This window comes from Notamacropus eugenii, chromosome 7 (genome assembly GCF_028372415.1).
Source record: "Notamacropus eugenii isolate mMacEug1 chromosome 7, mMacEug1.pri_v2, whole genome shotgun sequence".
Lineage (NCBI taxonomy): Eukaryota > Metazoa > Chordata > Mammalia > Diprotodontia > Macropodidae > Notamacropus > Notamacropus eugenii.
This window is the reverse complement of record NC_092878.1, coordinates 125,027,431-125,054,019: the sequence shown is the minus strand read 5'-3', so window position 1 is coordinate 125,054,019 and position 26,589 is coordinate 125,027,431. Positions and strand designations below refer to the sequence as shown.

Sequence of the window (26,589 nt, the reverse complement as noted above, 5' to 3'; positions counted from 1 at the left end):
TTACAAGGTTGTAATTATTATCTGATACTAGATTTAAAAAATAGAAAATTAGGTCAGTGGAGTTCACTAGAACATCTAGAAACAATTATTCCCAGCAGACTAAAAACAGCAACACCAACCACTAGGGAAAGATTTCTTTAATAGTTACTTCAGGGAAAGCTGGAAAGGAGACTGATGAAAAATAGGTCTGTATCGGCATCTTATACCTTCTATCATAAATTCCAGATGGAAAAACTCTCAAAATATAAATTCCCATCACCCCCCCCCAAAAAAAATAATTGCAAATGAAATGATCAGGCAAAGTACATAACCAAGAAGAGATCTTTTTTCTTTATTCTTAGTCCAGACCTAGTTTAATCAGTGTAAGGAATTTCTAATGTGGAAACCTCTACTGATTGAAGACTGGCAATTGATCAAGCAACTTGAAGCTTCTATTCAGAATCATGAATGATTGCCAGCTTTAGCATTTCAGCATCTCTGAGGGAGACACAGAAAAATAATTTAGTGGGTAACCTCAGGTTAAGGCTCAAGTGACCTTTCAAGATACCTGGAAAAATGCTAGGACATATTCATGACTTACCCTCAAATCCAAAGAGCCATTTTTGTTAAGTACTTTGATACCAGACTGAGAAGAGAAGAAACTTCCCTACTTCATCTCCTCTCACTTGCCCTTAAGTGTCTCTCTCTCTCTCTCTCTCTCTCTCTCTCTCTCTCTCTCTCTCTCTCTCTCACACACACACACACACACACACACACACACACACACACACACACACACCCACACACCTGGCAGGTAATCAAGGAGAGACCTAGTTTCAAATCCTGCCTCTGACTCTCTGACAGGTCACGTATGTAACCCTTGGAAAAGCACTCTAGTTTGCTCATCATCCAAAAAGATACATTAATACACTGTCTGCTTCACAGGTCTTTTGAAAAGAAAATGCTTTGCAGCCTTCTATCACAATATAAATTTGATCTATAATTTTTTATATCAAAATGTGACAGTTTGGTAAATTCTGTCCTGTCCAAACTAAAATCAACCACAAAAGTAGTAAAATCTTGTGGATGTGTGACATTTTCTTTAAAAAAATTTTAAAGGAAACCCAGAGGTCATCTCACCCATCCCTCTTATTTGACACATGACTAAAGTGAGGCCCATACATATCGAGTGAATTGCCTGAATAGTAGTTAGTAGTAGCAGCAGTAGTAGTAGCAGCAGTAGCAGCAATTGCTAACATTTATAGAGCACCTGCTCTGTGCCAGGCACTATCCTAAGCACTTTACAGTTACCTCATTTGATCCTCACAACATGCCTGGGAAGTGTTTTTATATAGATATATATCTCCATTTTACAGTTGAGGAGGTTAAGTGGCTTGCCCAGCATCACACAGCTGTCAAGTAAGTGTTTGAAGTCAGTATGTGACCCTGGGCAGGTCAGTTAACCCTGTTTGCCTCAGTTTCTTCATCTGTAAAATGAGCTGGAGAAAGAAATTGCAAACCACTGCAGTATCTTTGCCAAGAAAACCCAAATGACTGAACAACAGAACTTCCTGAATCCGAACCCAGTGCTCTGTTTACCATGTTACCTAGCTCTGTGATTGTAGACTGATAGTAAAGAGTCCCAGGATTCAAACCCAAGGCCTTTGAAAGCAAATACAACACACTTTTCATTGAAACTTGTGTAATCCTTTTAAATCAACAAGTTATAAAATGGTTTTTTTCTTTTCATTTCATGTGTTTGATCTGTAGCTGCACTTCTCAATAGGTAGAAAGAGAATTTAAGACAAAGAAGTAAAATCATATTTTAATGACAAAAGCATTTACTGTTTCAGTTTTTCTTAAATACTGTGCATAATTATGAATAAGTGTATATTTTAAAGCTTCTCAGGAAATTTATAACCATCCAATGAACTTGTACATACTCAAGAATGACTGTGTGAAGATTGACTGTGTTCTTTAGTAATCAGTAAATTTGCAAATTAAAGGTAATGCTCAGCAGAGCTTCCTAAAAATTGTCACTATAATTTCTTCTCCTATTCTCTTAGTATGTTTTGGAAAAAGTTAGTTTCAGCCTAAACAAGAGACTTTCATCATTTTCAGGATGATCCTGCTAAAGATCATGTCAGCTTAGAAAACACATATAAATACTATTGCATACTTGAGCAGGTAGAGAAAAGCCCTCAATTTCACACATACAAGTACCAGGTGAGTTAGCAAGAAGATTAGTGCCTGTGGGTATTATGCCTTCCTGAATTCCTGACTTGGAACTATGACTTACAGGGCTGGTGCATAGTGAAAATTTAAAACTATTTCTAAAAATTACTGTAGTTCTTTTAAAAAGTGTAAATACCTATGAAAGAAATGAAACAAAGACAACCCACAAAAGAAATGCATTAAAATAAATTATATACTTAGCATGCTATACATTAGAGAAGAAGATTCTAACAGCTAGATTTTCTCATGTAAACTGTTCAGATAAGACAGTTATTTCTTTGGAATTTAGTCATCTAAAACTGTTTCTTAATTAGAATTTTCTGTTATTATTTAAAGTAATGGGAGGGGGGAATGGAACCAAGATGGTGAAGTACAAAGATGGACCTGTAGAAGCTCTCCCCCAATAGCCCCATAAAATACATCTAAAAAATGACTCTAAACAAATTCTAGAGCAAGAGAAGCCACAAAATGACATAGTGATACAGATTTCCAGCTCAAGACAACCTGGAAGGCCGAAAGGAAATGTCTGTCACTCTGGACTCAGAGCAGATCGCAGCCCTCCATGGGCTGCATGGCTCAGATAGAATAGCAGGCTTCAGGGTGCAGAATCATGGGCAGCTGCTGTGGTTCCCAGATTTCTCAACCCACAGAAGCCAAAGACAGTTTCAAAGGTCAGAAAGAAGCTCTTTCACCTGGGTGAGATGGGAGTGCCATCAAGCTCCAGCCCTGGTCCCAGAACAGCGGCAGCCACTGAAGCAGCAGCATCCACTTTTGGAGTCCTTGACCTAAAGGCCCTGGGGGAATCGAGCAACTCATCTGGGTCTCAGAACTGAGTGGTAGTCCTGGGGTGAGGAAGAGCACTGGTGTGGCAGAGCTGGTGGCTACTGTGGAAAGGGAATCCTACTCGCAGTTCCAGGGTAGAAAAGAGTGCTTTTGGTTGTTCACAGACCAGAGTGCAGGCCAGGAGAGGAGTAAACTCCTCCCTCTTGATTGTGCTACCTTGGAAGAACTGAGAACTTACAGGTCTCTAGAGATATCTCAGAGAACAGCTGTATAAAACCTTTTAACCCTAGGATGGTATACCCTCCACTTGACAAAGGACTCAACAGTCATGTAACTGACTGGGAAAATGCCCCAAAAGGGGAAAAAATAAGACTATAGAAGGTTACTTTCTTGGTGATAAGGTATTTTCTTCCATCCTTTAAGATGAAGACCAAAGCATACCACCAGAGGAAGACAGTAAGGTCAAGGCTTCCAAAAAAAATATGCAATGGTCTCAGGCCATGGAAGAGCTCAAAAAGGATTTTGAAAATCAAGTAAGACAGGTGGAGGAAAAATTGGGAAGAGAAATGAGAGCAATGCAAGAAAATCATGAAAAGTGAGTCAACAGCTTGCTAAAGGAGACCCAAAAAATGCTGAAGAAAATAAGACCATAAAAATAGACTAACCCAAATGGCAAAAGAGGTCCAAAAAGCCAATGAGGAGAAGAATGCTTTAAAAAGCAGAATTGGCCACATGAAAAACAGGTTCAAAAGCTCACTGAAGAAAATAGTTCTTTCAAAATTAGAATGGAACAGATGGAACCTAATGACTATGAGAAACCAAGAAATTATAAAACAAAACCAAAAGAATGAAAAATAGAAAACAATGTGAAATATCTCACTGGAAAAACAACTGACCTGGAAAATAGATCCAGGAAAGATAATTTAAAAATTATGGGACTACCTGAAAGCCATGATAAAAAAAGGAGCCTAGACATCATCTTCTAAGAAATTATTTAGGAAAACTGCCCTGATGTTGTAGAACCAGAGGGTAAAATAGAAATGGAAAGAATTCACCAATCACTGCCTGAAAGAGATCCCAAAAGGAAAAGTCCTAGGAATATTGTAGCCAAATTCCAGAGTTCCCAGGTCAAGGAGAGAATATTTCAAGTAGCCAGAAATAAACAATTCAAGTATTGTGGACATACAATCAGGATAACACAGGATTTAGCAGCTTCAGCTTTTTTTTTTTCAGCTTTAGCAGCTAAGGGATTGGAGGGCTTGGAATATGATATTCCAGAGGTCAAAGGAGATAGGACTAAAACCAAGAATCTCCTTCCCAGCAAAACTGAGTATAATACTTCAGGGGAAGAAAATGGAATTTCAGTGAAATAGAAGACTTCCAAGCATTTTCCTATTGAAAAGACCAGAACTGAACAGAAAATTTAACTTTCAAATACAAGAACCAAGAGAAACAGGAAAAGATAAACAGGAAAGAGAAGCGTTAAGGAATTCATTAAAGTTCAGTGGCTTACATTCCTACATGGAAAGATGTTATTTGTAACTCATGAGACCTTTTTCAATATTAGGATAGTTAGAGGGAATATATGTATTTGTATATAGATATATACATATATGCATATATATGTATCTATGTATACACATATGTAGGTGTGTAGGGGTATGTATGTATATCTTAGATATATGTAGGTATGTATAGGTACATGGGTGTATGTGTGCATATATGTATTTACATAGACAGAGAGCACAGGGTGAACTGAATTTGAAGGGACAATACCTAAAAAATAAAATTTACTATTGAATGGAATGTACTAGAAGTAAGAGAAAGGGAGAGGTAAAATGTAGCAAATTATCTCACATAAAAGAGACAAGAAAGAGCTTTTACAATGGAGGGGAAGGGGGCGGGGATGAAAGGAAATAAGTGAGCCTTACTGTCATGGATTTGGCTTAAGGATATGGAAATGGCTCCACTCAATTGGATATGGAAATCTATTTTACCCTTCAGGAAGGCAAAGGGGAAGGGGATAGGAAAGGGAAGATAATAGAAGGGACAGCAAATTGGGGAAAAGGATAATCAGAAGCAAACATTATCTTGGGGGGACAGGTCAAGGGAAAGAAAGGAATAAGTGGAGAGCAGGATAGGACAGAGGGAAATGTGGTTAGTCTTTCATGACATAACTGTTATGGAAGTGTTTTGCATGGCTACAGATGTATGACCTATATTGAATTACTTGTTTTCTCAATGAGGATAAGTGGGGAGGAAGGAAGGGAGAGAATATGGAACTCAAAGCTTTAAGAATGAATATTAAAAGTTGTTTTAACATACAACTGGAAACTAAGCTATACAGACAGTGGAGTATAGAAATCTATTTTACCCAACAGGAAAATAGAGGGAAAGGGATAGAAGAAGAGGGGTTAATAGAAGGGAGGACAGACTGGAGGAAGGGATGGATGGGGTGAATGCTGTCCTGGGGTGGGGGGCTGGGGAGAGATGGGGAGAAAATTTTGAATTCAAATTCTTATGGAAGTGAATGTTGAGAACTGAAAAATAAATTACGTTACTTTTTCTGTTTCAGTGAACCATTCAAGGAAGTTTTATCCTACAAGGTAATAAATAATCCAAGAATGCATCACATTTTCTTTAGATAGGTTCTTTATGTTTTCCCCTATCAAGTTTGTAGTGGAGTGAATAATTTGGTTTTTTTTTTTATTCTAATTGTGAACAGTTCAATGTGTCAGTGTTTTTAAAGATATTAAAAATGCAAAAGTTGGACTATTACACAGCATTTTTGAGTCATGACAATCTGATCCAAAACTGCAGCTGATCGATGTGTTAGTGTGGCAGAGACACTTGGTCCTGTTCGCAACATTAAATTGCTTTTCTTCACACGTTCCTTCTTTGATCTTCTTGTCTTTCCCCCATTCCTGAAAGACCCAGACTCCCCACCTTCACTTCTTACAAATCCAAGGGCCTCCTGCAGGTGTTCTTTGCTCAGCTGATAGCAGCCCCCTCACCCTCATTGCTTTTTATTTATTTCGTGTTTGTTTTATTTGCATCTGTATATATACGGGTTGTTTCCCCAAAGAGGATGCAAGTTCTTGGAGGCCTGTGTTGGTTTCCATTTTGTTTTTGCGTCTGAAGCACAGTCCATGGCACAGAGTAGGTACTTAATAGATGCTTACTGATTGATAGATACAAAATAAGCTCCCTTTCCATCATCGCTCTTTATTAATCTCTTTAGTGATGTAATTTATTTCTTATTTATCTAATTATTGGATTTACGATGCATTCAAATAGATGGCATCATAAGGGGGTGAAAAAATCACCCACTTTTTAAAGCAATTTCTTGTGATCCTTTGAGATTTTCCTCTATCAATTTTACTGCAAAATTATAACTAAAACGGGAGGGTTAGTCTTGATCAATGGTATCAAACTCAGATAGAAATGGATCGGATCCACATGTTATTGTGATCTATATTCTGTTGCACTTTTACTTATTTTGGTAAATATTTCCCAATTACATTTTGATCTGGTTTATGCCCTACTCAGAAGGGTTGTGGCCACATGTGGCCAAGTACTTGACATCTCTAGGCTAGGTGACTTCTGAGATTCCTTCCAGTGTCAGGGCTTTTATGTTATTCTTACAGATTTAAAACTGGCTTTCCTTTTAAATAGAAGCTTTTAGCATTTATTGTGTCTTAATAGTTTCTGATTTAAATTTAGCATTGGATGCTGAGTATTAACTATCCTTCATATCTTTGTGTCTTTAAGAACCTCTGTGATTTTTCATCCAAGTCACTGGTCAAAACATTGAACAGGACACATCTCTCAAATACTTCACTAGACAACTCCCTCCAGATTGATACTGATCCACTAAAGTCAGTCAGTCAGTAAGCATTTATGAAGTACCTCCTGTTTGCCATAAAATGTGTTATACACTGGGGATACAAAGAGGTCAACCGCAGCTCCAAAGGAGCTCACTGTCCTTTGGGGAGACTGTTCAAATGTATGTACAGAAAAAAATGGAGATAATCAACTGAGAGAAGGGACAAGCATCGAGGGGGATTGGGATAGGCTTCTCGCAGAAGGCAGGATTTTATCTGAGATTTGGAGGAAGCCAGGAGACAGAGATGAGGAGGTAGCACTTTCTGGGCCTATGGGACTAGTACTGGATCAACTCTCAGGATCACATTCCAGAATTTCCTTGAAGGATCACTAATGGTGCAGTGACTTCAGTCACCCATCTGTGACCTCGTTGATATGGGGAGCCCTCCTGTGGTACAGATCACATCCCGTTCCTCCTTGCTTTTCCTTTGTGACTCTACCATCTCTCTTTCAGTAAGTCTTCCACAAGATTTGTCCAAAAGTGCTGGACATTGACCTCCTTGCGGGTACTCAAGTGAAAGACTCCATCTCCTAGCTCCAGGCATTTTCACTGGCTGTCCAGACAGAAGCATTTAGTTATTGCCCTCCTGTTCTCAGACAGCCCAGTTGATGCCCATTTGGCATGATCTTAATGGCATCCTGAACTCTCCAGTTTAACATGACTTACCTAAAATATAGCATGCAAATGTGAATAATCATTAATCCAGAGGTAGTCTGATCAAGTCAGAATTCCCCAGTCTCTGCATTAAGATAGCCCAAGATTATAATGGTAGCTTTCATAGCTGTCATATTGTAATACAACATTGAACCATATTGAGCTCCCAGAACTTTTTCAGTAAAACTGCTTTCTAGCCACATGTTCCCTATCTTGTATTTGTAAAGGTGATTTTTTGAAGACTTTAAAGACTTTATATTTGTCCCTATTAAACTTCATCTTCTTAGGTTCAGCTTGATGTTTAAGGCCTCAAGACTTTTTTTTAATCTTCAATGTGCTGGCAATCCCTCCCAACTCTGTGTAATCTATAAATTTGGTAAGTATACAAGTCATTGATTGAAAAAAGTTAAGTATCATAGGTCCAAGGTCATATTCTTCCCCAGAGACCAGAGACCCGGGCTTCAATCATTGACTTCTGTCTTGCCATTAACCAGCTCCAAATCCATCTAAACAAATAGTCATCTAGATCAAAATTGTCTGAAGTCTGTACGTGACAATGATGAAAGATATTGTCATATTTTTCTGAGATCTCTATTTTCACACACACACAGCATTCTGCTAATTCTCTGTCAAAAGTACAACATGACCTTTCTCTGTGTAATCCTTGCTTCCTTTTTATTGATGTTTTCCAAGCCTTCCTTTGATTATGTATTCTAGAAGCTGATCTGGAATGAAAGTCAGGCTTACTAGCCAATAGCTTGAAAAATCTCTTCCTTGTTCTGAAAATCAGGATGATGCCTGCCCTTCCCCAGTCCTGAAGCCTTTCCCCCATTCTCAGCTGACTTTCAATGATCACTGAAGAGTTTGGTACTGCCCATCAATTATTTTGATAGACAGAAATAGATCAATAGATGGTGACTTGTATTCTGAAATGTTAGGGCCTAAAGACGTGAACTCATTAAGGGTAGCTAAGTACTCTCTTACTTTCTCCTCACTTATCCTTAGTAATAATTCACTGCTAGTCATTTCTGTTTTGTCCCTTCCTTTCCGAAAATTATCCTCCTTGACAGAGAAAAAAGGTACTGAATAATTCTGACTTCCCTCTACATCCATTAATCAGCCTTCTGTCCTTCCTCAGTATGTAGCCTTTCTCTTGGATTGTTCTCTTTTCTCCACTTAGCTTTAAAAACAAACAAATCTTTCAAACCGAATTTACTTGATTTCCTTCCTTATAACTATATCTCTAGTTCTCCTTTATTTTTTTAAGCACATGAATATGAGGGAAAAAATTTTTTAGAGTTAACTCTATATTCTCCATCAATAATTGATAATTGCCTTTGTTTTCTCATTAGAAGACCCTATACTCAATGAATAAAGGGCCTCAGAGGCCAATTGAGGATATTGACTCATCCTTGGTTCAACTGGTAAATGGGAAAGTTCCCTTAGAAAATGTCATTGTCCTATCTAAAACAGTTATTACATAGCGTTTGTTTCATTTTTCCCTCTTCTGTCTCTGCTGGCTCTGGCCACACATAAATTAAGAGTTCTGGGCAAAATGGATAGGTCTCCATTGGCTTCTACTCCTTCAGCAACAAAAACCTCCTAAAATGCCACTGAGGGAAACAGTTTTTTCACAGTAGAAAATAATTTCCAACCTTTCTATTGTTCTTTTTTTTCTGTAAGGTACAGAAATACTTACATAAAGTTGTAGGGGACAAGAGAAAAATGACAGTTAATTATATATCTTCACTAAATTGGTGGGTGGGTGGAAGAAAGGGACACAGCAACAGAGAATATAACAGTGATTAAGCTGTAAGATAGAGATCCCTGGGGACTAGAATAGCTAACACTAGATTATCCACCAATTCTCCCTTTCCCTGCTGTCACTGGGTAAAAATCCCTGGATGCCATTTGCATGGAAATTTATTACTACTGTGTGGTCTAGTAGAAAGAGCTAGATTTGGAGGCAGGAGATTTGAGCTGGTAAGATTCCCTAAACACTTAGGACCACACGATGATGGGCAAGTCTTTTGTGCTCTCTGAGTTGCAATATATTTAATTACAAAATGAAGATAATGATACTTGTACTACCTACCTTCCTGTACAGATGAAATGAGATAATGTATGTATAGTGCTTTGTATTGAAAATGATAAAAAGTAAGTTATTATCATTACTGGCATTCAAAGAAAACTTTTTTAAGGGGGAAAACATTGTATCATAGGTGCTCCTAGAATATTGTGTCAACTAAGATCAGTTCTTGATTGTTCAGGGTTTTTATCTGGGTCTCGGATTTTGGCCAGTTGCCACAGTAAGGAAAATGGACCAGAAGATAATTTCTTATTAACTACACCTGAAGATCAGTCTCCTGGAAGAAAACATGACTGAGCACTCGTGTGAAAAAGCTAGCACTTTTTTCAGAAATCTTAATTTAAAAGAAAACATTTTACTTTATTTTATAAAGTACAAACTCTTGCATTAAATAGCCAAAGGAAGGGGGATGGTGAGTGGAAAGGTATGTCCTTACTATTCAGGGACAAGGACTGACCTGTGATTTCATTGGTAAAGAGAACTCCGAAGTGAGGACACTCCCTCTCACAGTACAGGTTAGCACTTTCTCTGCCATTTAGAGTCAAAAAGATGCCTAGAAGCCCTGAGAGGTCAAAGGACTTCCCCAGGATCAAAGACACAGGATGTATCAGAGACAGGACTTAAACCCAGGGCTTGACTTCAAGTCCAGTGCTATACATTACATCATGCTGCCTCTTGCTCTACTATTACGTAGTAATTAAAAAATAAACATTGGAAAAAAAGCCTGAAATGAAGCCTTACTCTGTTGCTTTTTTTTCTTTTAGGAACACATGATTCTTTGCAGATTTGCAGATCAGACAGCTGTCCAGCTACCTCAAGAACGAAGACTAATAGGTATGTATTTTCACAGACCAGCTGTTGTGAAACTCATGCACAGTTGGCTCCGTAATATACTAAATTACTAATAGGGGGAAGATGGGTCCAGCATGGCATTAAAGGTCATTTTTTTCTTCCAGCCTTTCTAAGCTTTTGTTAGATTTCATTCTTTTTTTAAAAATTCTGGGTTAAGAATGAAATATTTGCAACCGTTTTTAATAACAGTGATATAATACATCTCTTTGCCAGCTATATAACCAAACTCCACAGTCACTCCAAGAAGACTAAAGAAGAGGGTAGTGTCGGGGAAGTCCATAGAGCCAAGGATATGAATTTTTTTAAATGTATCGAGATAAAGAGAGAAAAGATAATAATTGCTGGCATTTATTAGATATCTGTGATTTACAATGCCCTTGATATGTATTATCTCATTCCAATAACAATTCCAGTGAAAAACAATAAAATCTGAAAATGACCAAGAGAAAGACCTTCAAATGTAAAAGAATGGAAACTCAAATAACTTGACTGTTGCACACTCACCAGAAACCAGGAAAGGAAATAAAACAACGTGTTTGAGAGAGCAGAGGAGGACAAGGTAAGCACACCCTGCACATCCGAGCCTAATCAATGAAAAAGATGGACTCTGAGGGAAAGCGGCACTTACGGTATTCCTACCAAAAAAAGGAGAGATCATTCACTTTGCAAATGCTACAAACAAGGGAAATACAAGAAAGATTTTAAAAAATGACAGCAAATGAGAAAGACACAAGCAAGTAACAAAATAACTTACCCTAAGAAAAAAAGGAAAAGAAACTGTAGGCAGAGAAAGACACCTGTAAGGCTAAAAACAGCAACAGCAAAATAACAGCAGAGGGACCACTAGGACATTTATTTTTAAAAGTACACAAGACGTGTCCCAAAGCCATCATAAAAATGGGAAAGGGTCCCACATGGACAAAAATATTTACAGCAGCTCTCTTCGTGGTGGCCAAGAACTGGAAATCAAGCGGATGCCCATCCATTGGGGAATGGCTGAACAAGTTGTGGTATATGAATGGAATGGAATACTGTTGTGCTATAAGAAATGATGAACAGGAAGACTTCAGAGAGGCCTGGAAAGAGTTATATGAACTGATGCTCAGTGAAAGGAGCAGAACCAGGAGAGCTTTGTACACAGCAGCAACCACAGTGTGCGAGGACTTTTTCTGGTAGACTTAGTCCTTCACAGCAATGCAAGGACTTAAAAAATTCCCAATGGTCTTTTAAGGCAAAATGCCTTCCACATCCAGAGAAAGAACTATGGAATTCAATCACAGAATGTAGCAGATCATCTTCTTTTGTATTACATTTTGGTTTGTTATATAATTTCTCCCATTCGTTTTAATTCTTCTATGCAACACGATTAAGGTGAAATTGTATTTAATGGGAATGGATGTGTAGAACCTACATAAAATTGAGTGCCATCTCAGGGAGCAGGTGGGAAGGAGAGAGAGGGAGGGGAAAAAAAATCTAAGTTATATGTTAGTGATTGTAGAACACTGAAAACAAAAAATAAAAAAAATAAAAGTACACAAGAAAGCAGAGGTGAAAGAAATTAAAGTGAAGCAGGAATGGTGGAGGAACAGGCCTGACACACAGTGGACTAAATCTCACAAGGTCTTGGCTGCAGGTGAGTCTGTTTTGGGGAAGCCTGAAAGTGAAGAACGGCAAAGACAGAAGATCACAGAGGATGTGTGAAGGACCCTAATCAAATCAGTGGTAAATAATGAATGGAAAGTAAGGACTGTGGCCTCTCAGAAGGAAGCAAGGTGAGGTGGCAAAGTAGGGCCCTGAGATGGGAAAACAAAGGCAGAAACCTCAATCCAGTGATTGAAGGGGCTCTCACTGAAGAAAAGGAAAGGAAAGAAGTAAACAAGCATTCATGAAGTGACTGTGTGTCTGGAATTGTGCTAAGTGCTTTACAAATATCTCCTTTGGTCCTCATGACAACTCTGAAAGATAGGTGCTACACAGTTGATCTAGTAAGTGTCTACCATCAGATTTGAACTCAGGTCTTCTCAACTCCCAGGCCCAGGGCTCTCTCCACTTTGCCATCTCCCTGTTTCTGCTCCTGGGAAGAAAGAGGGATTCTGTTAAGGGTCACCTTAAAATTGTTAGCAGAATTTTGGTACTTAGAGAGACGGTTACCTCTGAGAATGAGAATGGGAATCAGAGCTTCTGGAGGCAAGTAAAAGTAAGGTGACCTCTTCATGTGAAAAAGGGATGAAGGAGGACAGCATGTTGGAAGGCATCTGAGTGACAGGAAATAAAGAAGGGAGGAGAGGGAGCTTGTGGCAAATGGCCTCAATTTTTTCTGTGAAATATGAGGCAAGATTCTCAGGTAAGAGAGTGGGGGAATCATAGAAGGCTTGCGGAGGAATGAAAAGGTTTGGAAGAGCTGTGGAGAGTGTGATAGTGAGTTGATTTGGGAGGTACAGTAAAATTACCTAGTATCAGTGAGGGCCCAGTTGAATTGTGTAACCAATATGTAGTGGACTTGGTCAGGATGCTTGTGTGATTTTCTTGTTCATGATTCATTAAGTGTGTAGGAGCAGAGGTGAAGGATGGTGGAAGTGACCCAAGGCTGAGGTTTGTCAGGGTACAATTAATGGTATCTTAAGGGGATCTGGGACTTAAGAGAATAACATAAAGGTGAACTGGTTCACTAAGAGTTCAGAATAGGGAAAAGAGGAGAAAATGACTAGTAGAGGGGAGACAGCCTAGGCAAAACTGAGGGATTGAAGAATTGACGGTCACAGTGTGGACAAAGAGTAAGGTTTGGGAGGGAGGGAATGGTGGAAAAACCAATGGATTATGATCAGGGAAGGGAAGGGAATTTGGGAGTTCATGAATATGGATGATGACAGTATTGAAGTTAAGATTACCTTTGTGTGTGGTGGAGGTGGGAAAGAGTAGCTCATGGGACATGATTAGGTTGAGGAACTGAGTAATTAAGAGTGTTTGAGGAAGAGTCAGTATGAATGTTGAAGTCCGCACGTATGAGGGCATGAGTTAAGGAGGAGAGAAAAATTGTAAGCCAAATACTTAATTTATTGAAGAGGAAAGGCGAGTGACCTAAGGGGTAAGCTGCTCCTGGGAATAAAGAGGGATTCTGTAAAGAGTCACCTTAAAATTGTTAGCAGGATTTTGGTGCTTAGAGAGACGGTTGCCTCTGATGGCAAAGGGGAGAGAGCCCTGAGCCTGGGAGTTGAGAAGACCTGAGTTCAAACAACAGCTACCAGGATTTTGATTGGGGGATAGATATGTCTCATGAACCCAAAAGGAAGAGAGGTTACTAAGTAAAGATGGAAGAGGGGAACCTGGAAATGGAGATCAAAGAGTATTCCAGCTTCTCCACTTTGACCATCAAGCCAAGGGGAATGAACGTAAGTGCAGCCCGTTCTGGAAAGGGTGGCCAGGAAGTCTGTCACTGGAGGGCAGAACTGAGTTTTGCCCTTGATAAATGTTGGTTGACCAACTGTTAGATTGATTGATAGCTAAAAGATGGAAGGAGTGAGAAAGGAAAAGAGTTAGGATGAAGTAAATTTGTTGCCTATGAAACAGGCATTCCAGGAGTCACAGTGGAAGAAATGGATGGCATTTGGTTGAAACTTTGTCTTGGGAAGGATGAGGAAGAATTGGGTGGTGGAGAATAGGGAATGGAATTTGGATGATGGCCTGCCTACAGGAGTTCAGAATCACTCAGATGTGTAGAGTATGACCAGATGTGAACATGTTCACCCCAGAGGAGGCTGAAGATTGGGCTAGAAATATGTGCCATGCAGGATGAAAGGCATGGAATCATTTGGAAGATCTCATCTCACTACTCCTCTTCCCTCTGAAGGCTGGAGATAAGGTGTGAAACTGCAGCAGGAAATGGAAGCCCTGCTCCTCTTGGACTTCCCTCAAGACCCCCTGTGATCTGGAGGAAGATGGCTTCTCATTGCACTACATGTTCCCACATCCTGGGGGGGAAGATGTTCTGGACCATCCTGGCGTAAGCTGAAGTTGCTTTCTCAGCCTCTAGCAGCATCCCGTAAGGAGACAGACAACAGAAGATGGGAAGCAGACTGTCCCAGGAAGGTCTGGCTCCTCTCCTCACTTGAGTCTGGAGATTGGGTGGCAGAGCAGGAAGTGGAGGCCTTCCTAGCCCCTCCCTGCCTTCTGTCAGGAGACTACAAAGCAGGATGTGGAAGGTGCTGGCATGGTTGCAGTAGGCTGCCAGTTGATCTCTACCACAAGTCTCTCCCCACACCACACCACACCCCTCTCTAATAAACTCCAAAGACTCCCTTTTACCTCCAGAATCAAATAGAACATTTTTGGTTAAAGCCTTTCATGGCTTCTGTCCCCACCACTTCCGCCTCTATCACCACTTTCCAGTCTTCTTGCACTTTACTCACTCCCACGTACCCTTCTTCAAGCGAGACACTGCATCTCAAACTCATTTTCAGTGGCGGTCAGATGCTGTCCCTCCCATCTCTGCCTCCTGGCTTCCCTCAAGTCTCTGCTGAAATCCCCACCCCAGTATATGGGAAGATTTTCACAATATCCCTTAATGCTAATACCTTCCTTCTGCTGATTATTTCCAATTTATCCTGTAAATATCTAGTTTGTTATACGGTTGTTTACAAATTGCCTCCTCCCTTAGAGTACGAACTCATTGAGAACAGGAACTGTCCTTTGCCTTTTTTTATCCCCAATGCACAGTTCCTGGCACACTGTAGGTACTTAATACGTGTTCATTGATTGTCTCACCTACCCCACTGTTTTGCAAAGGTGAGAGGTGATGCCTTGTGATGCCTTGACTATATTTTCAGACTTTTGGAATGTATTGATCAGTTTTGCTGATTGTTTTTTTTTCCCCTTTAAATTATTTGTTTAATAGGATTTCTGTCCTTGAGGGCTGACAGAGAAAGGAAACTAATGGAAATTTTGGTGATGTAAAAGCAATCAAAAAGATGTCAATAAAAATTTATTTAAAAAAATATTTTGAGAGAAAAAAATGACATTCATCTGTTGATACAAAGATGAGGTGATAGAAATGGGACTTGACCTTGCATATGGCATTTCCTTTTCTTCAGTCACAATGAAGCGTTTTTGGGTGTGTTCTGGGCTTTTTTTAACTGTACAAAATGTACAGCTTTGTGCACTGAATCCCTAAATGTACATTTCCATGGACAGGAAAAAAGCTATTGCCAACTCCAGTTTACCCTAGATTTCCCCTTCATTGTTTTTGTGGTTAGACTTCTCCATTCTGCTGAAGATCTTTGCTGTTGCAGCCCTCTCTGACTTTACCTTTGAAATTGTTTCAATGGTTAATGTGAGTTAATTCTTTTTAATGGATGTAGCGTGGAGAGCACATCTGGCTGCATGCTGATGCACTTTTGGGCTTTGCTCTTCTCCTGACCCTCAACAGACTATCAGTTGTTTATTTAACTGCCTTTTTATGCCATCTTCTTTTCTGAGAGAAAAGGGAGGAATTTTTAGTGGGCAAAAGTGTACATATTCCACTTTTCCTTGAGTTTTCAGAGGTTTTATAAAAATGCCTCTTAATCAGCAAAAACCACTGCAGCTGAAAAAGTATATTTGGTCACCCCTCAAAAAAATTAGATAAATGGCAGTGTAGCGAGTAACATTTTTTCCAAGAAGATAGTATATAATTTGAACTTAGATCAATTGGAGATTAAAAAAATACCACTTAAAAAAAAGCCCCAAACCATTTATTTGGTTTTCTTTTTTCCTACAAGCCACTTCTGAAGACACATTTGGGGATATCCAAAGAAAGGAATTTGACTGCTCTACTTGCCAGTCTGGTTTCTGGGCTTTGGGATGAAAGTTGAGTACAGCTTTCCTGCAGGGGTGTGGCAGCTTCTCTGCTAACTTACAGTAAATCTTCTTAAAATTGAATTTTTTTTTTTAAAGAAAAATATGTTACATGAAGCATCATAGATCCACCTGAAATAGTTATGTGGATTCCAAGCTAGAAGGTCTCCCTGATGGAATAGGTAAAAGCTAGTAACCAAAGCCCAGGGAAGTTGTATCTTGTCCAAGGTCCCAAAGCAAAGAATGAGGGAGCTGATGCTGAAACCATGACCTTTGGCCCCAGTCCTACTGTATTTTTTTTTTTAATTACCTGGTCAGAATTGTGAGTTTTCCTCAAACGTAGACCTCTAAAACTTTTTTTCTTTATCTCTTGGAACTAGGAACAAGGTAACAAACATTTATTAAACACTTATATATGAGGAACTATGTTAAGTGCTGGGGATACATTTAGCACACATATGTGCAAAAGAAATATTGCCAGAAAGGAGCTTACATTCTAATGGAAGAATTAAAGGGAATTGAATGGGGGAGGGGAAGGGCATGAGGACACAGTCCAAAAATAATGGTGGAAAGGGGCAGACATGCTGGTGGGATATTCTGGGGGAAAAGATCCTAAGCACTAAGGGACCTTTCTGAGTCTCCATCTGAAAACAACTGAGTCTATAAAAGAAGTCATAGTGGTTTTTTATCTCCATCTCTCTTTTACTCTTATATAGGATTTATTCTGTGTGTATTTCCTCCGTACTTTATGACTTACTTTGTTAATGGTGTGGGAGAGAATAGAGCTCTGGACTTGGAATCAGGAGGATCCAAGTTCAGATCTTGCCTCAGACACATACTAATTGTGTAATTCCAGGCAAATCACTGCCTCAGTTTCCTAATCTGTAAAATAAAAGGGTTAGACTCAACTTTCTGAAGGCCCTTTCCGCTCGAAGTCTATGAACATGTAATTTAAATCTATATAGGGAACAATTTTTAAAATATCTTAATTGTTTTGAGTTTCTTTAAGAGTGATCTTATAGATAGATACAGAATTAGTTTCCATTTCACAGCATTACCGATTCACTATCTTCAAGGGGGTTTCAAAAGGAAACACTATACCTTTATTTAAAAGTGTGACTGAAGACTGTATTTTCAAAAATACCAAAGCTAACATTGGTGATGCTTTAAAATAAAATATTCTTTTAAATTTAATTTATTAATTTATTTAATATTCTTTTAAACAAGCAAACGTTGCCACTAAACATAAATCTTTCAAAAATCATGACCCTGTGATATTCTCCCTCTCCATTTAAGCAGGAACATAACCAGAGAAAAGAACATTTTTAGGAAATAGCATCTACATCCTCTCTCTGCTCTCCTCCCAATAAAAGATTTGGGGAATAATATCAAATTTTATTCATTTTCCATCCTTTCTGTATACCTAGAATTACCATGCCTTTGAAGAAGGGTTTCTCATGACACTTTTCTATTGTGTTTCAGGCAAACAGTGTATGTGCCTTGTGGATCTGGATCGGGCCTGGGCTGCAGAAGAGCATGGCTATTCCGTCCAAGTGATATCCATGGAGCCTGAAAGTTGCTCTCCAAAAAATAACATGATAGTGGGTGTTCCTGTCTAGGCCAGGATGCTCTTTCCATTTGATTTTTTAGTCCTTGTAATCAAAACTCAGTTATTAGGAGTCTCCTGATCAACCTAGGAAGCCCCTACAGACATCTCAAACCTATTGTCTTTGGAAAAAACATCAGGAGAAACCTGCAAAGCATTATGAGTCCTGCTTATGGCATTGGCTTTAGGTGGCTGCTGGTTCTCATGGTGAGAGTCCCCAGCAGCACCAGCTGCCTGCCTAGGAATGTTCACTTGCTTTGACTGGAGGGATAATTTCTTTCTTCACAGTTTTCCTCCTGGTCCTGCTCACTGGACATTGTTGCTCAGAGCACTTTGAGCCTATTTTTATGAGTCATCCTGATCTTGATATGGAAAGCAAAGCTGGGTCTTTAACAAAAACTGATCTTTCTTTTGTTTCAAACAATTTTATTTCCTCTATTAAAAAATTTTTTAAAATCATGTTTTGAGTTTGTAGGGTGGTAATTTAGACCTTTCATGTATATCTTCTGTATGATTTGGTAAAGAAAATATTTCTCTCTCTCCCTCTTTTACTGCATCTATCAGTTCATTGATTTAGTGAACATCTAAGAGGAATCTCCCTCTGCCTATGCAGATGGGCACCTGCTCTGCATTTTTAGTCGTCAGAAACTCCTCAAGCACTACGACTCAGTGACTTGTCTAAGGCTACATAGCTAGTGATGTATCAGAGGTAAGATTTGAACTTAGGTCTTTCTGATTCTTGATCCAGCTCCTTCTCCAGTCTCCACACTGCCTTTTTTTTGCCTGCTTTTACAATACTTTTATGTAATTTCACCCAGATAATTTCACCATGACAACCTCTTCATTTAAAAGTTTTTGGAAAGATAGCAAAGTGTGTGTGTGTGTGTGTGTGTGTGTGTGTGTGTGTGTGTGTGTGTGTGTGTAAATTTTCCAGTGTAGGACTTGAAACTGATTTAAATTTAATTGTAAGATATCAGGCAAGACATGGATTCATGACTTCAGGAAAGAAAGATTCATAAAGAAATTATTGATTTAGTTACATTAGTTCTATCATAATACAACTAACATTTCCTTTATCATCTTCTTGACAAGATATTAATCACAATTTATTGTTTTTCTGTGCATATTTGTGTGCAACTTGGGGGGATAATTTTTTGTATATTTAGGAAATTGTTCTTACTAATTCTCCAGCACTGTAACCCTCCCATTTTTTTCCTGTTAACCACAGTTTTAGGGACTCCCTAAACCTCCCCTCCCATGCTGCCAAATTCTCCAGATTCTAACTTGTGTGATAGCTCCCCTTTACATAAGAGTAACTTCATTGCCCTCTCAATCTCTTTTATTGGGGGTAAGAGGGAGATGGGCTGTAGTGAACAAAAGAGAGATGAGTTTTTTTTGTTGCAGATAAAGAAAACCGTTTTTAAAGCCATCATGCTGTTCATTAGAATATGAATTTAGAAATGAAAGGGAGTTTAGAGGTCAACTAGTCCAACTCCCTCATTTTACATATGAGGAGAGAGACTCTCAAGATTAAATAAGTGACTTGCCCAAGGTCTTCCGAGTAGTTAGTGGCAAGTCTAGATTTTAACTACCTGGATATTCTGACTAAATCCAGCACTCTTTCCACCATACTATGTATTTCAAAAGAAAGCTGCCAACTTTTGATCCCTAGAGATCATGAAGAAGAAAATAGATACATCCAATCTTGTGTAATTTATTACATAGTCACTTGCATGAAGGTAGAGACCTGCCTCAAAAGTGATTTTTTTGAAGGTCACTTCCAAACAGATTTGAGAAACACATAGTTTATAACATTTCCAGATCCAGCCAGTAGATTCATGGTGAAGTGAAAAGAGCCCTAGCTTGAGTCAGAGGACCTGAGTTCAAATCCTGCCCTTGATAATTATTACCTGTATGTATGACCTCGACTCAAGTCTCCAATGCCTTCCCTGAGATTTGGTTTCCTCATCTGCAGGGTGAAATCCCTAGCCACGGTTGCACTTTTGACTTGCTTCACATCATCCCGCAATCTCCTCCTCCCACCTGCTTCCATGTTATAGATTTCCTTGGCTATTCAATAAGGAAATTAGAGTAATTGGACAACACAACTTTGTCTCATAGGTCCCATAGGTCATGCATAGGATTTGGGGACAGGGTCAAAAAATGTCACCTTTTTTAAAAACCAAAGTTAAATAAGATCAACATACGGGAATGAGACCCATCCTAAAAGACGGTTTATGAATGGATTATTATAATGTCTCCTCAGTCCAGTCATGGAGGTTAGGATCTCTCTGATAACCCCATCGGGGACATGCCAAAGGATGAGAAACGCAAAATAGGCTATCGTCTGTCCACTCTCCAACTGTGTCATATCCATCGTATTATCATAACAGAATGGTGAAGTGAGTAAAGTCTGAAAAATGGAGAGGGAAGAATTTGTCATTTTGTCTCACCCCTGTCCTTGGGGGGGGAGGGGTAGAGCTTTCACCCACAAACAAGAGTATTCTGATGACCTTGGCACCCTATAGTGGAGCAAGAGACTTTCAAGTAATTACAGTTTGAGAACATCACCTTTTAAGACCTTCCAGTTTCCATTACCTTTTCTCTGAGATCACTAAGCACCCTCAGAAAACTAGATGACCTCTGATGTCATTTCTAATTCTTAAAAGTTTAGGATTCCCTTTTTTTGGTTTTCTACGCAGACTTTCCTACTTGGAAGAAAATGCAAGGCCAAGTATTCTGGTCTCCTTGACATAATCAGGGAGAAGAGAATAGAATACACATTTATTAAGCACCTACTATGTGCCACTGTATGGGTGTTCAAAGAGGACTAGCACTTCTGCTATGAGGGCTTTCCAAGCCCTTTGCAAGCTGTATCCATTTGGCACTCAATTTCAGGTATCCATTTGGCCCTCAGTTCTCACCTGTGGCTCCAAGAAGCTATATAGCACATGCAGGAACCACACCCCAATAAAGCCATCTTGCCAAACAGGCTTAGCCAGGTTGAAGGTAAAGTCAAACATGCGAAGACTTCCTGCAGTGGAATGGACAGATAAAGACAATTTGTTCTAAGGACCAGGAAGGTGACTGAAGTAGGCACAGTGGAGCACTTAGAACTTGATTAGGCATCAAAGTTTACAAAGTCATCCACTATATCCCAGGCCATGGCCAGTCAGCCTACTTTGTCTTGCCACCGGACTTCAGTGATTCTGGAAGAGAGAATGGTGAGGCTGTCAGCTTTGTGCATTTCTGCTTCACTTAAATCCAGTTGGCCCACAAGTCAAGACATCGATCACCCTGTGATGCCATTGATTTCTTGGAAAATATGTTCCATGTGCTGTGCTAAGCACTTTACAAATATCTTATTTGATCCTCCTAACAACTGTTTGAGGTAGTTGATATACAAATCTCATTTAACCCTCATAATAATCATGAGATAGATACTCTTATGAGCCCCATTTTGCACTTGGGGAAACCAAGGCAGGTAGTGCTTAAATGGTTGCTCAGGGAGACCCAGCAAGTAAATGTAAGCAGGATTTGAAATCATGTCTCTCTGACTCCAGACCTAGTGCTCTATCTAATACACTACCTACCTACCTGTTAGCCAGAGCTTTAATTAGGTCAAGGCACCAAAATTAAGAGAATAAAAATTTTGCCTTCAGCATCATAAAAACAATGAGCTTTAGAACCTAGCTACTCTGAAGAATTAGTTAAAATAGGAAGATATCAGTTCATTGTTAATAATAGCCATCTGTGGGTCCAAGAGAGATGGCCAAGTGACCATCCTTTTATTGAGGTGCTGGCATTATTAATAAAATGATTAAATGGCCCAGAAATTGTCTCAAAATTATTTTAATCGCCACATTTATGGCTAAATACAAAGGGATCAGAGCTTGGCACTATAGATTGTTAACAAGGAACTCCCCTCTATTGGGCCAATGTGAAGAGTTCTCCACAAGGAGAATTCTCTGTTAGTACTCTAGATGTGATCTGACTCTTCCTTTAACCAAGCTATACTGAACCACGTGGTGGTCTGGCTACTGGAGGATGCCTATTTGCTCAGGGCTACACTAAAGCACCTGGGGGATCTTGGAGCTGCTAGTTCCCTTGGCTGTCCTGGGGAACGTGGGGGAAGAGCAGTGTCCTGGTCTTGGTGTTTGCCTCATCCACCACACTGGGGCTTGGGATCTCCCACTGGTTTGCTGGGATGGGACTTAATGCTGGCTTGTTGGAACACTTCCTGTTCTGGACTGTGCTCCCCTTTTGCCCAAGTGAAATGAACCTTTTTTTTTTTTTTTAACCAATCTTCCAAATTTCTTGGGCTAGGGATTATTTCACCCTGTCTTTGTGCTGGTTCTGTCATTTGATAATTGTTTGGGGCCACTATTTTATGCTGGTTTGAAGGTGAATATGGAAGATTTATATCGATGTACTGCTCACTCCATCATCTTGGCTCCTGGAAGTGTCTCAGTCACCAAATTTCTCTTATAATCTAAATGTTGTTAAATTAAGAATTGTACTAAAAAAAAAATGAATGAGCTAGGAAGCTGTTAGATTCTATCAGTTCTGCTCACCATGTGTCCTAATATTCTGAAGCACTGTTTTGCCTATATTTAAGAGGAAATTTCATATAAAAATATTTGTATCACTTGTCAAAATTATGAGATTGTTAACTAAGCTATTTGAAGTTATTATTATAGTGTTAAAACCTATAAAGTATTTACATAGGCATTTTAAATTGTACAAAGTTAAGACCTTGTAAAATCTCCTTTGTAAACCTACAAGTGTTCTTAGAACCATCTAGTCATAAATTCTTATCAACTCTGTACAAGAGTTTTCTGTGTTGTGGAACTCCTTCTGAGTACATGAGAATCCTTCCACAAAACAGGGGTGTAATTAATTTTCAAGCCTGCTTGTGATGTAGAGTAAGTTTTATTTAAGGCGATATATATATATATATATACACACACACACACACACACACATGCATACATACACACATATGTACGTTTGTAGCAGTTGATCAGTGTTGTTCTTCTAGGGGTTTGTGAACTATCACATATCATTATATTTGGGGTTCCAGAATGTATGTTTTTCTTGATTTCTAGTGATATATTTAAAGATAAAGGGAAGAAAATATTATTGAGTAAAAAGGCCTGGCAAACCGTTATTGTGATAAGGCTAATTTAATTGAGATTTTTTTTTTTTGGCTTAGCAAAACTAATTCTCCTCCTCATTGCAAACATCTTTTGCCGAGAGGGGGGTATACTTAAGAATTTGTGGTGATTAGGAATTTATTTTGATCTTTTGGCACTTTTAAGATTTGTGATATTTAAAGACATTTTATACAAACTTAGTCTTAATAAATTCCAATTTTAAAAATTTATTTTTTGCTTTAAGGTTGAATAAAACATATCTTTTTTATAAAAGCTATCTGTGAGTACTTTAGTTACCATATACTAAATATAACTATATTATATATATACATATGTACTATATTAGTTACTATAAACTAATTTCCCTTCTGATTGACTGTCTTAACTACTTCTGTGTACCATAGTCACATCAGAAATTACAAAACTGATTAGAATGTACTTTTCATCCTCCTGGCCTAGCTGGGCACCAGAATCGCTAGTTATGGCTCTGTTTATTTGATATCCCAATGTCTTAGTCAGTCTCTTGTGAGTATGATTAGTGTGACTCCAAGGCCTCCTTCAAGGACCTGAAGTAAGGACCAAGGACTTTGGACCTTCAAGGACCAAGGCAGTATTATAGAGACTCAGACTGAGCATAACATCTTTTAACATCTTTAAGTTGTGACCAACACAGTCCTGCTGGCCTTATTAAATGAAGGTTAGAGTATTCAAGAGTCAAAAACAAAAAACAAAAAAACACCATCCCTTGGAGGAATCCTAGGTAGTCATTTACTCTCCCAATGAAAACAAGGACTGTATTTTAATGATCACCTTTAAATTAGTTCTCCTTGGTAGTTCCTCTCACTTCTCCTTCAAAGAACTTCTGTTTACAATTTCTCTTACAGAGCTCCTCAGGACAGAAACCTGGTATGCAAACTTTCCCTACAAATGACCTTAACTTTATAGAATAAATGTGTCACTGAAAATGGGCTGCCAAAAACTGAAATTTCTACATATGAAATATTTTCCCATACAATTTTATTATAAAATTTAGTCATTGTTTTCCTCTGTAGAGAAGGGTTAAAGGTTGGAAAGAAGGAAAAAGGGAAAAGGTTAACCTCTATCAAAAAATAAAAACACTCAAAAGACAACAGAGATTTTAAAATTGCATCTTTAAAGGAAATGTATGGGTTTTATTTTTGAAAAAATGCAAAGTATAACAAAAATATTAATGTCTAGTTGTTTGGGTAATTTTTACATTTGGTACAGAGAATTAAAGGTCTGAAGGAAAAGCAATAGAAAGAGCTTAACAGAACACAATTAAATAGCCTGAAGAAACATCCAGCCTTGGGAAAATATTTGCCCGGCATTTTACAATAACAACCACCCACTCCACAACCCCACCCCCCACCAAAAAAAAAATCTTTTCAGTTGCTCAGACTATAGATTCAAAACAGAATTTGCTTTTAGAAAAGACCGTGTTGATCTGAGTTTGACAGTCATAGATTTAGTGCTAGGAGAGACTTAGAAACGATCAAGTCCAACCGCCCCCCCAATTTTGTAGGAAACTGAGGCAAAGGTTAAGTGACTTACCCTGGGACACACAGAGAGTAAATATCTAAAAGGACTTGAACTCAACGCTTCTGACTCCACAACTGAGTAAACCTAAACATTCTGTAAGTCAGTTCAAACTCTTGCCTTGATTTTTCCATTGAAAAAGTGCAATAATATACATGGCTTCCTGACATTCCAGATAGAAATGGGCTATCCCACTAGGAAGATTCTTGATTTCCCAACCCTTGAGATATTCAATAATATTCAATAGAATGATTCTAACCTGTGGGCCCTGCCACCCTGGGCAAGGTCAAAGGAAGGGGAAAGAGTTATTGCATAGTGTCTACATGTCTTTCATATTCAAAATACTGATAGCATCAATGTTGGTTGTAGGATGTTCAGGGGGACTAGTACCTCTGATATGAGGGCTGCTAATCCATCTTTGATGTCCACCTTCTTCCAGCTCTCACCTGTGGCTCCAAGAAGCTATACCATGCCACATGGATAGCAGCCACACCCCAGTAAAAAATTTTGGTAGACAGGCTAAACCAGCTTAAAGATAACTGACAAGCTTCTAATCCATTGGTGAGTTAGGGGGATGTCTACCCTAAGCAGGTGAAGCCTCTTCCCACCCTTCACCCCTAATGGAATGTTTGGATAAGAACAATCTCTTCCAGTGGCTATGGAGGCAGCTGAAGCAAGAGCTATGGAGCACTTAGAGCTTGATTAGCCACCAAAAACACCAACATTATCTACTGCATATGGAATTAGCACCAGCTGTCTTGACTTTTGTCTGGTCACTGGATTCCGATGACCCTGAAAAAGAGAGTGAGACTGACAATTTTGAGCAATTCTGCTTCACTTAAATCCAATTTATGGGTGACTCAAAAGACATCACCTCTACCATTTTACCATGTTTACCTACTTTAAAGTGTAGTAGCAACAAGGAAGTGACAAAACAGTAGGTAAGGGTATATTGTAAGCCATAGTCATAGCCCTGAACACAGGCAAGCCATAGGGTTGTCTTCTCACTGGACTAAAGCATATGCAGGATTCTACAGCCCCCTGGTGTCTGAGCAGCCTTTTTAAAAGAACTACACTATCCCCAAGAGATCATAAAAATTGGAAAGGGTCCCACATGTACAAAAATATTTATAGCAGCCCTCTCTGTGGTGGCCAAAAACTGGAAATCAAGGGGATACCCATCAATTGGGGAATGTCTGAATAAATTGTGGTATATGAATGTAATGGAATACTACTGTGCTACAAGAAATGGTGAACAGGAAGCCTTCAGAGAGACCTGGAAAGACTTATATGATCTGATGCTGAGTGAAAGGAGAAGAACCAGAAGAACTTTGTGCACAGCAATGACCACAGAGTGCAAGAGTTTTTTCTGGTAGACTTTGAACTTCATTGCAATGCAAGGACTTAAAAAAATTCCCAATGGTCTTTTAAGGCAAAATGTCTTCCACATCCAGAGAAAGAACTAAGGAATTCAATCACAGAATGTAGCAGATCATTTTCTTTTGTTTTTCATTTTAGTTTGTTAGATGATTTCTCCCATTCATTTTAATTCTTCTACACAGCATGACAATAGTGAAAATGTATTTACTAGGAATGTATATGTAGAACCTATATAAAATTGTGTGCTGTCTTGGGGAAGAAGGGGGGGAAGGGGAGAAAATGGGGGGAAAATATCTAAGTTATATGGTAGTGATTGTAGAACACCGAAAATAAATAAAATTAATAAAATTTAAAAAATAAAACAAAGAAAGTGAAAAAAAAAATGAAAAAAGAACTACACTTCTCACCTCCTGGAGAGAAGGAAGGAACTAGAAAAGGTGCCCTAAAAATTGTCTACTTTACCTAACCCTGGCCTGCTTGCCATAGCAGGCAGTGATCCTAACTTGTGGTTGAAACACACACACACAAAAAAATGTGCAAACACTTTGGTGAATATACTTTCACTCACCATAAGGACATGGAA

General features: G+C 38.9%; 1 protein-coding gene across 6 annotated transcripts in view; it reads left to right on the top strand.

Annotated features, from left to right (window-relative positions):
- Positions 1–18,372, top strand: part of GSTCD (glutathione S-transferase C-terminal domain containing) — a 190,044-nt gene extending 171,672 nt beyond the window's left edge. For 4 of the 6 annotated variants that reach the window (XM_072623186.1, XM_072623184.1, XM_072623183.1 and 1 more), the window contains exons 10-12: positions 5,573–5,603; positions 10,391–10,460; positions 17,790–18,372. In XM_072623186.1, coding sequence (XP_072479287.1) covers positions 5,573–5,603; positions 10,391–10,460; positions 17,790–17,926 — 238 coding nt within the window. In that variant the 3' untranslated portion in view covers positions 17,927–18,372. Of the gene's footprint in view, positions 1–5,572; positions 5,604–7,824; positions 7,914–10,390; positions 10,461–17,789 lie in introns of those variants that run through there. The other 2 variants (XR_011970189.1, XR_011970190.1) reach the window with 2 other exon arrangements.
- The last annotated feature ends 8,217 nt before the right edge of the window (positions 18,373–26,589 follow it).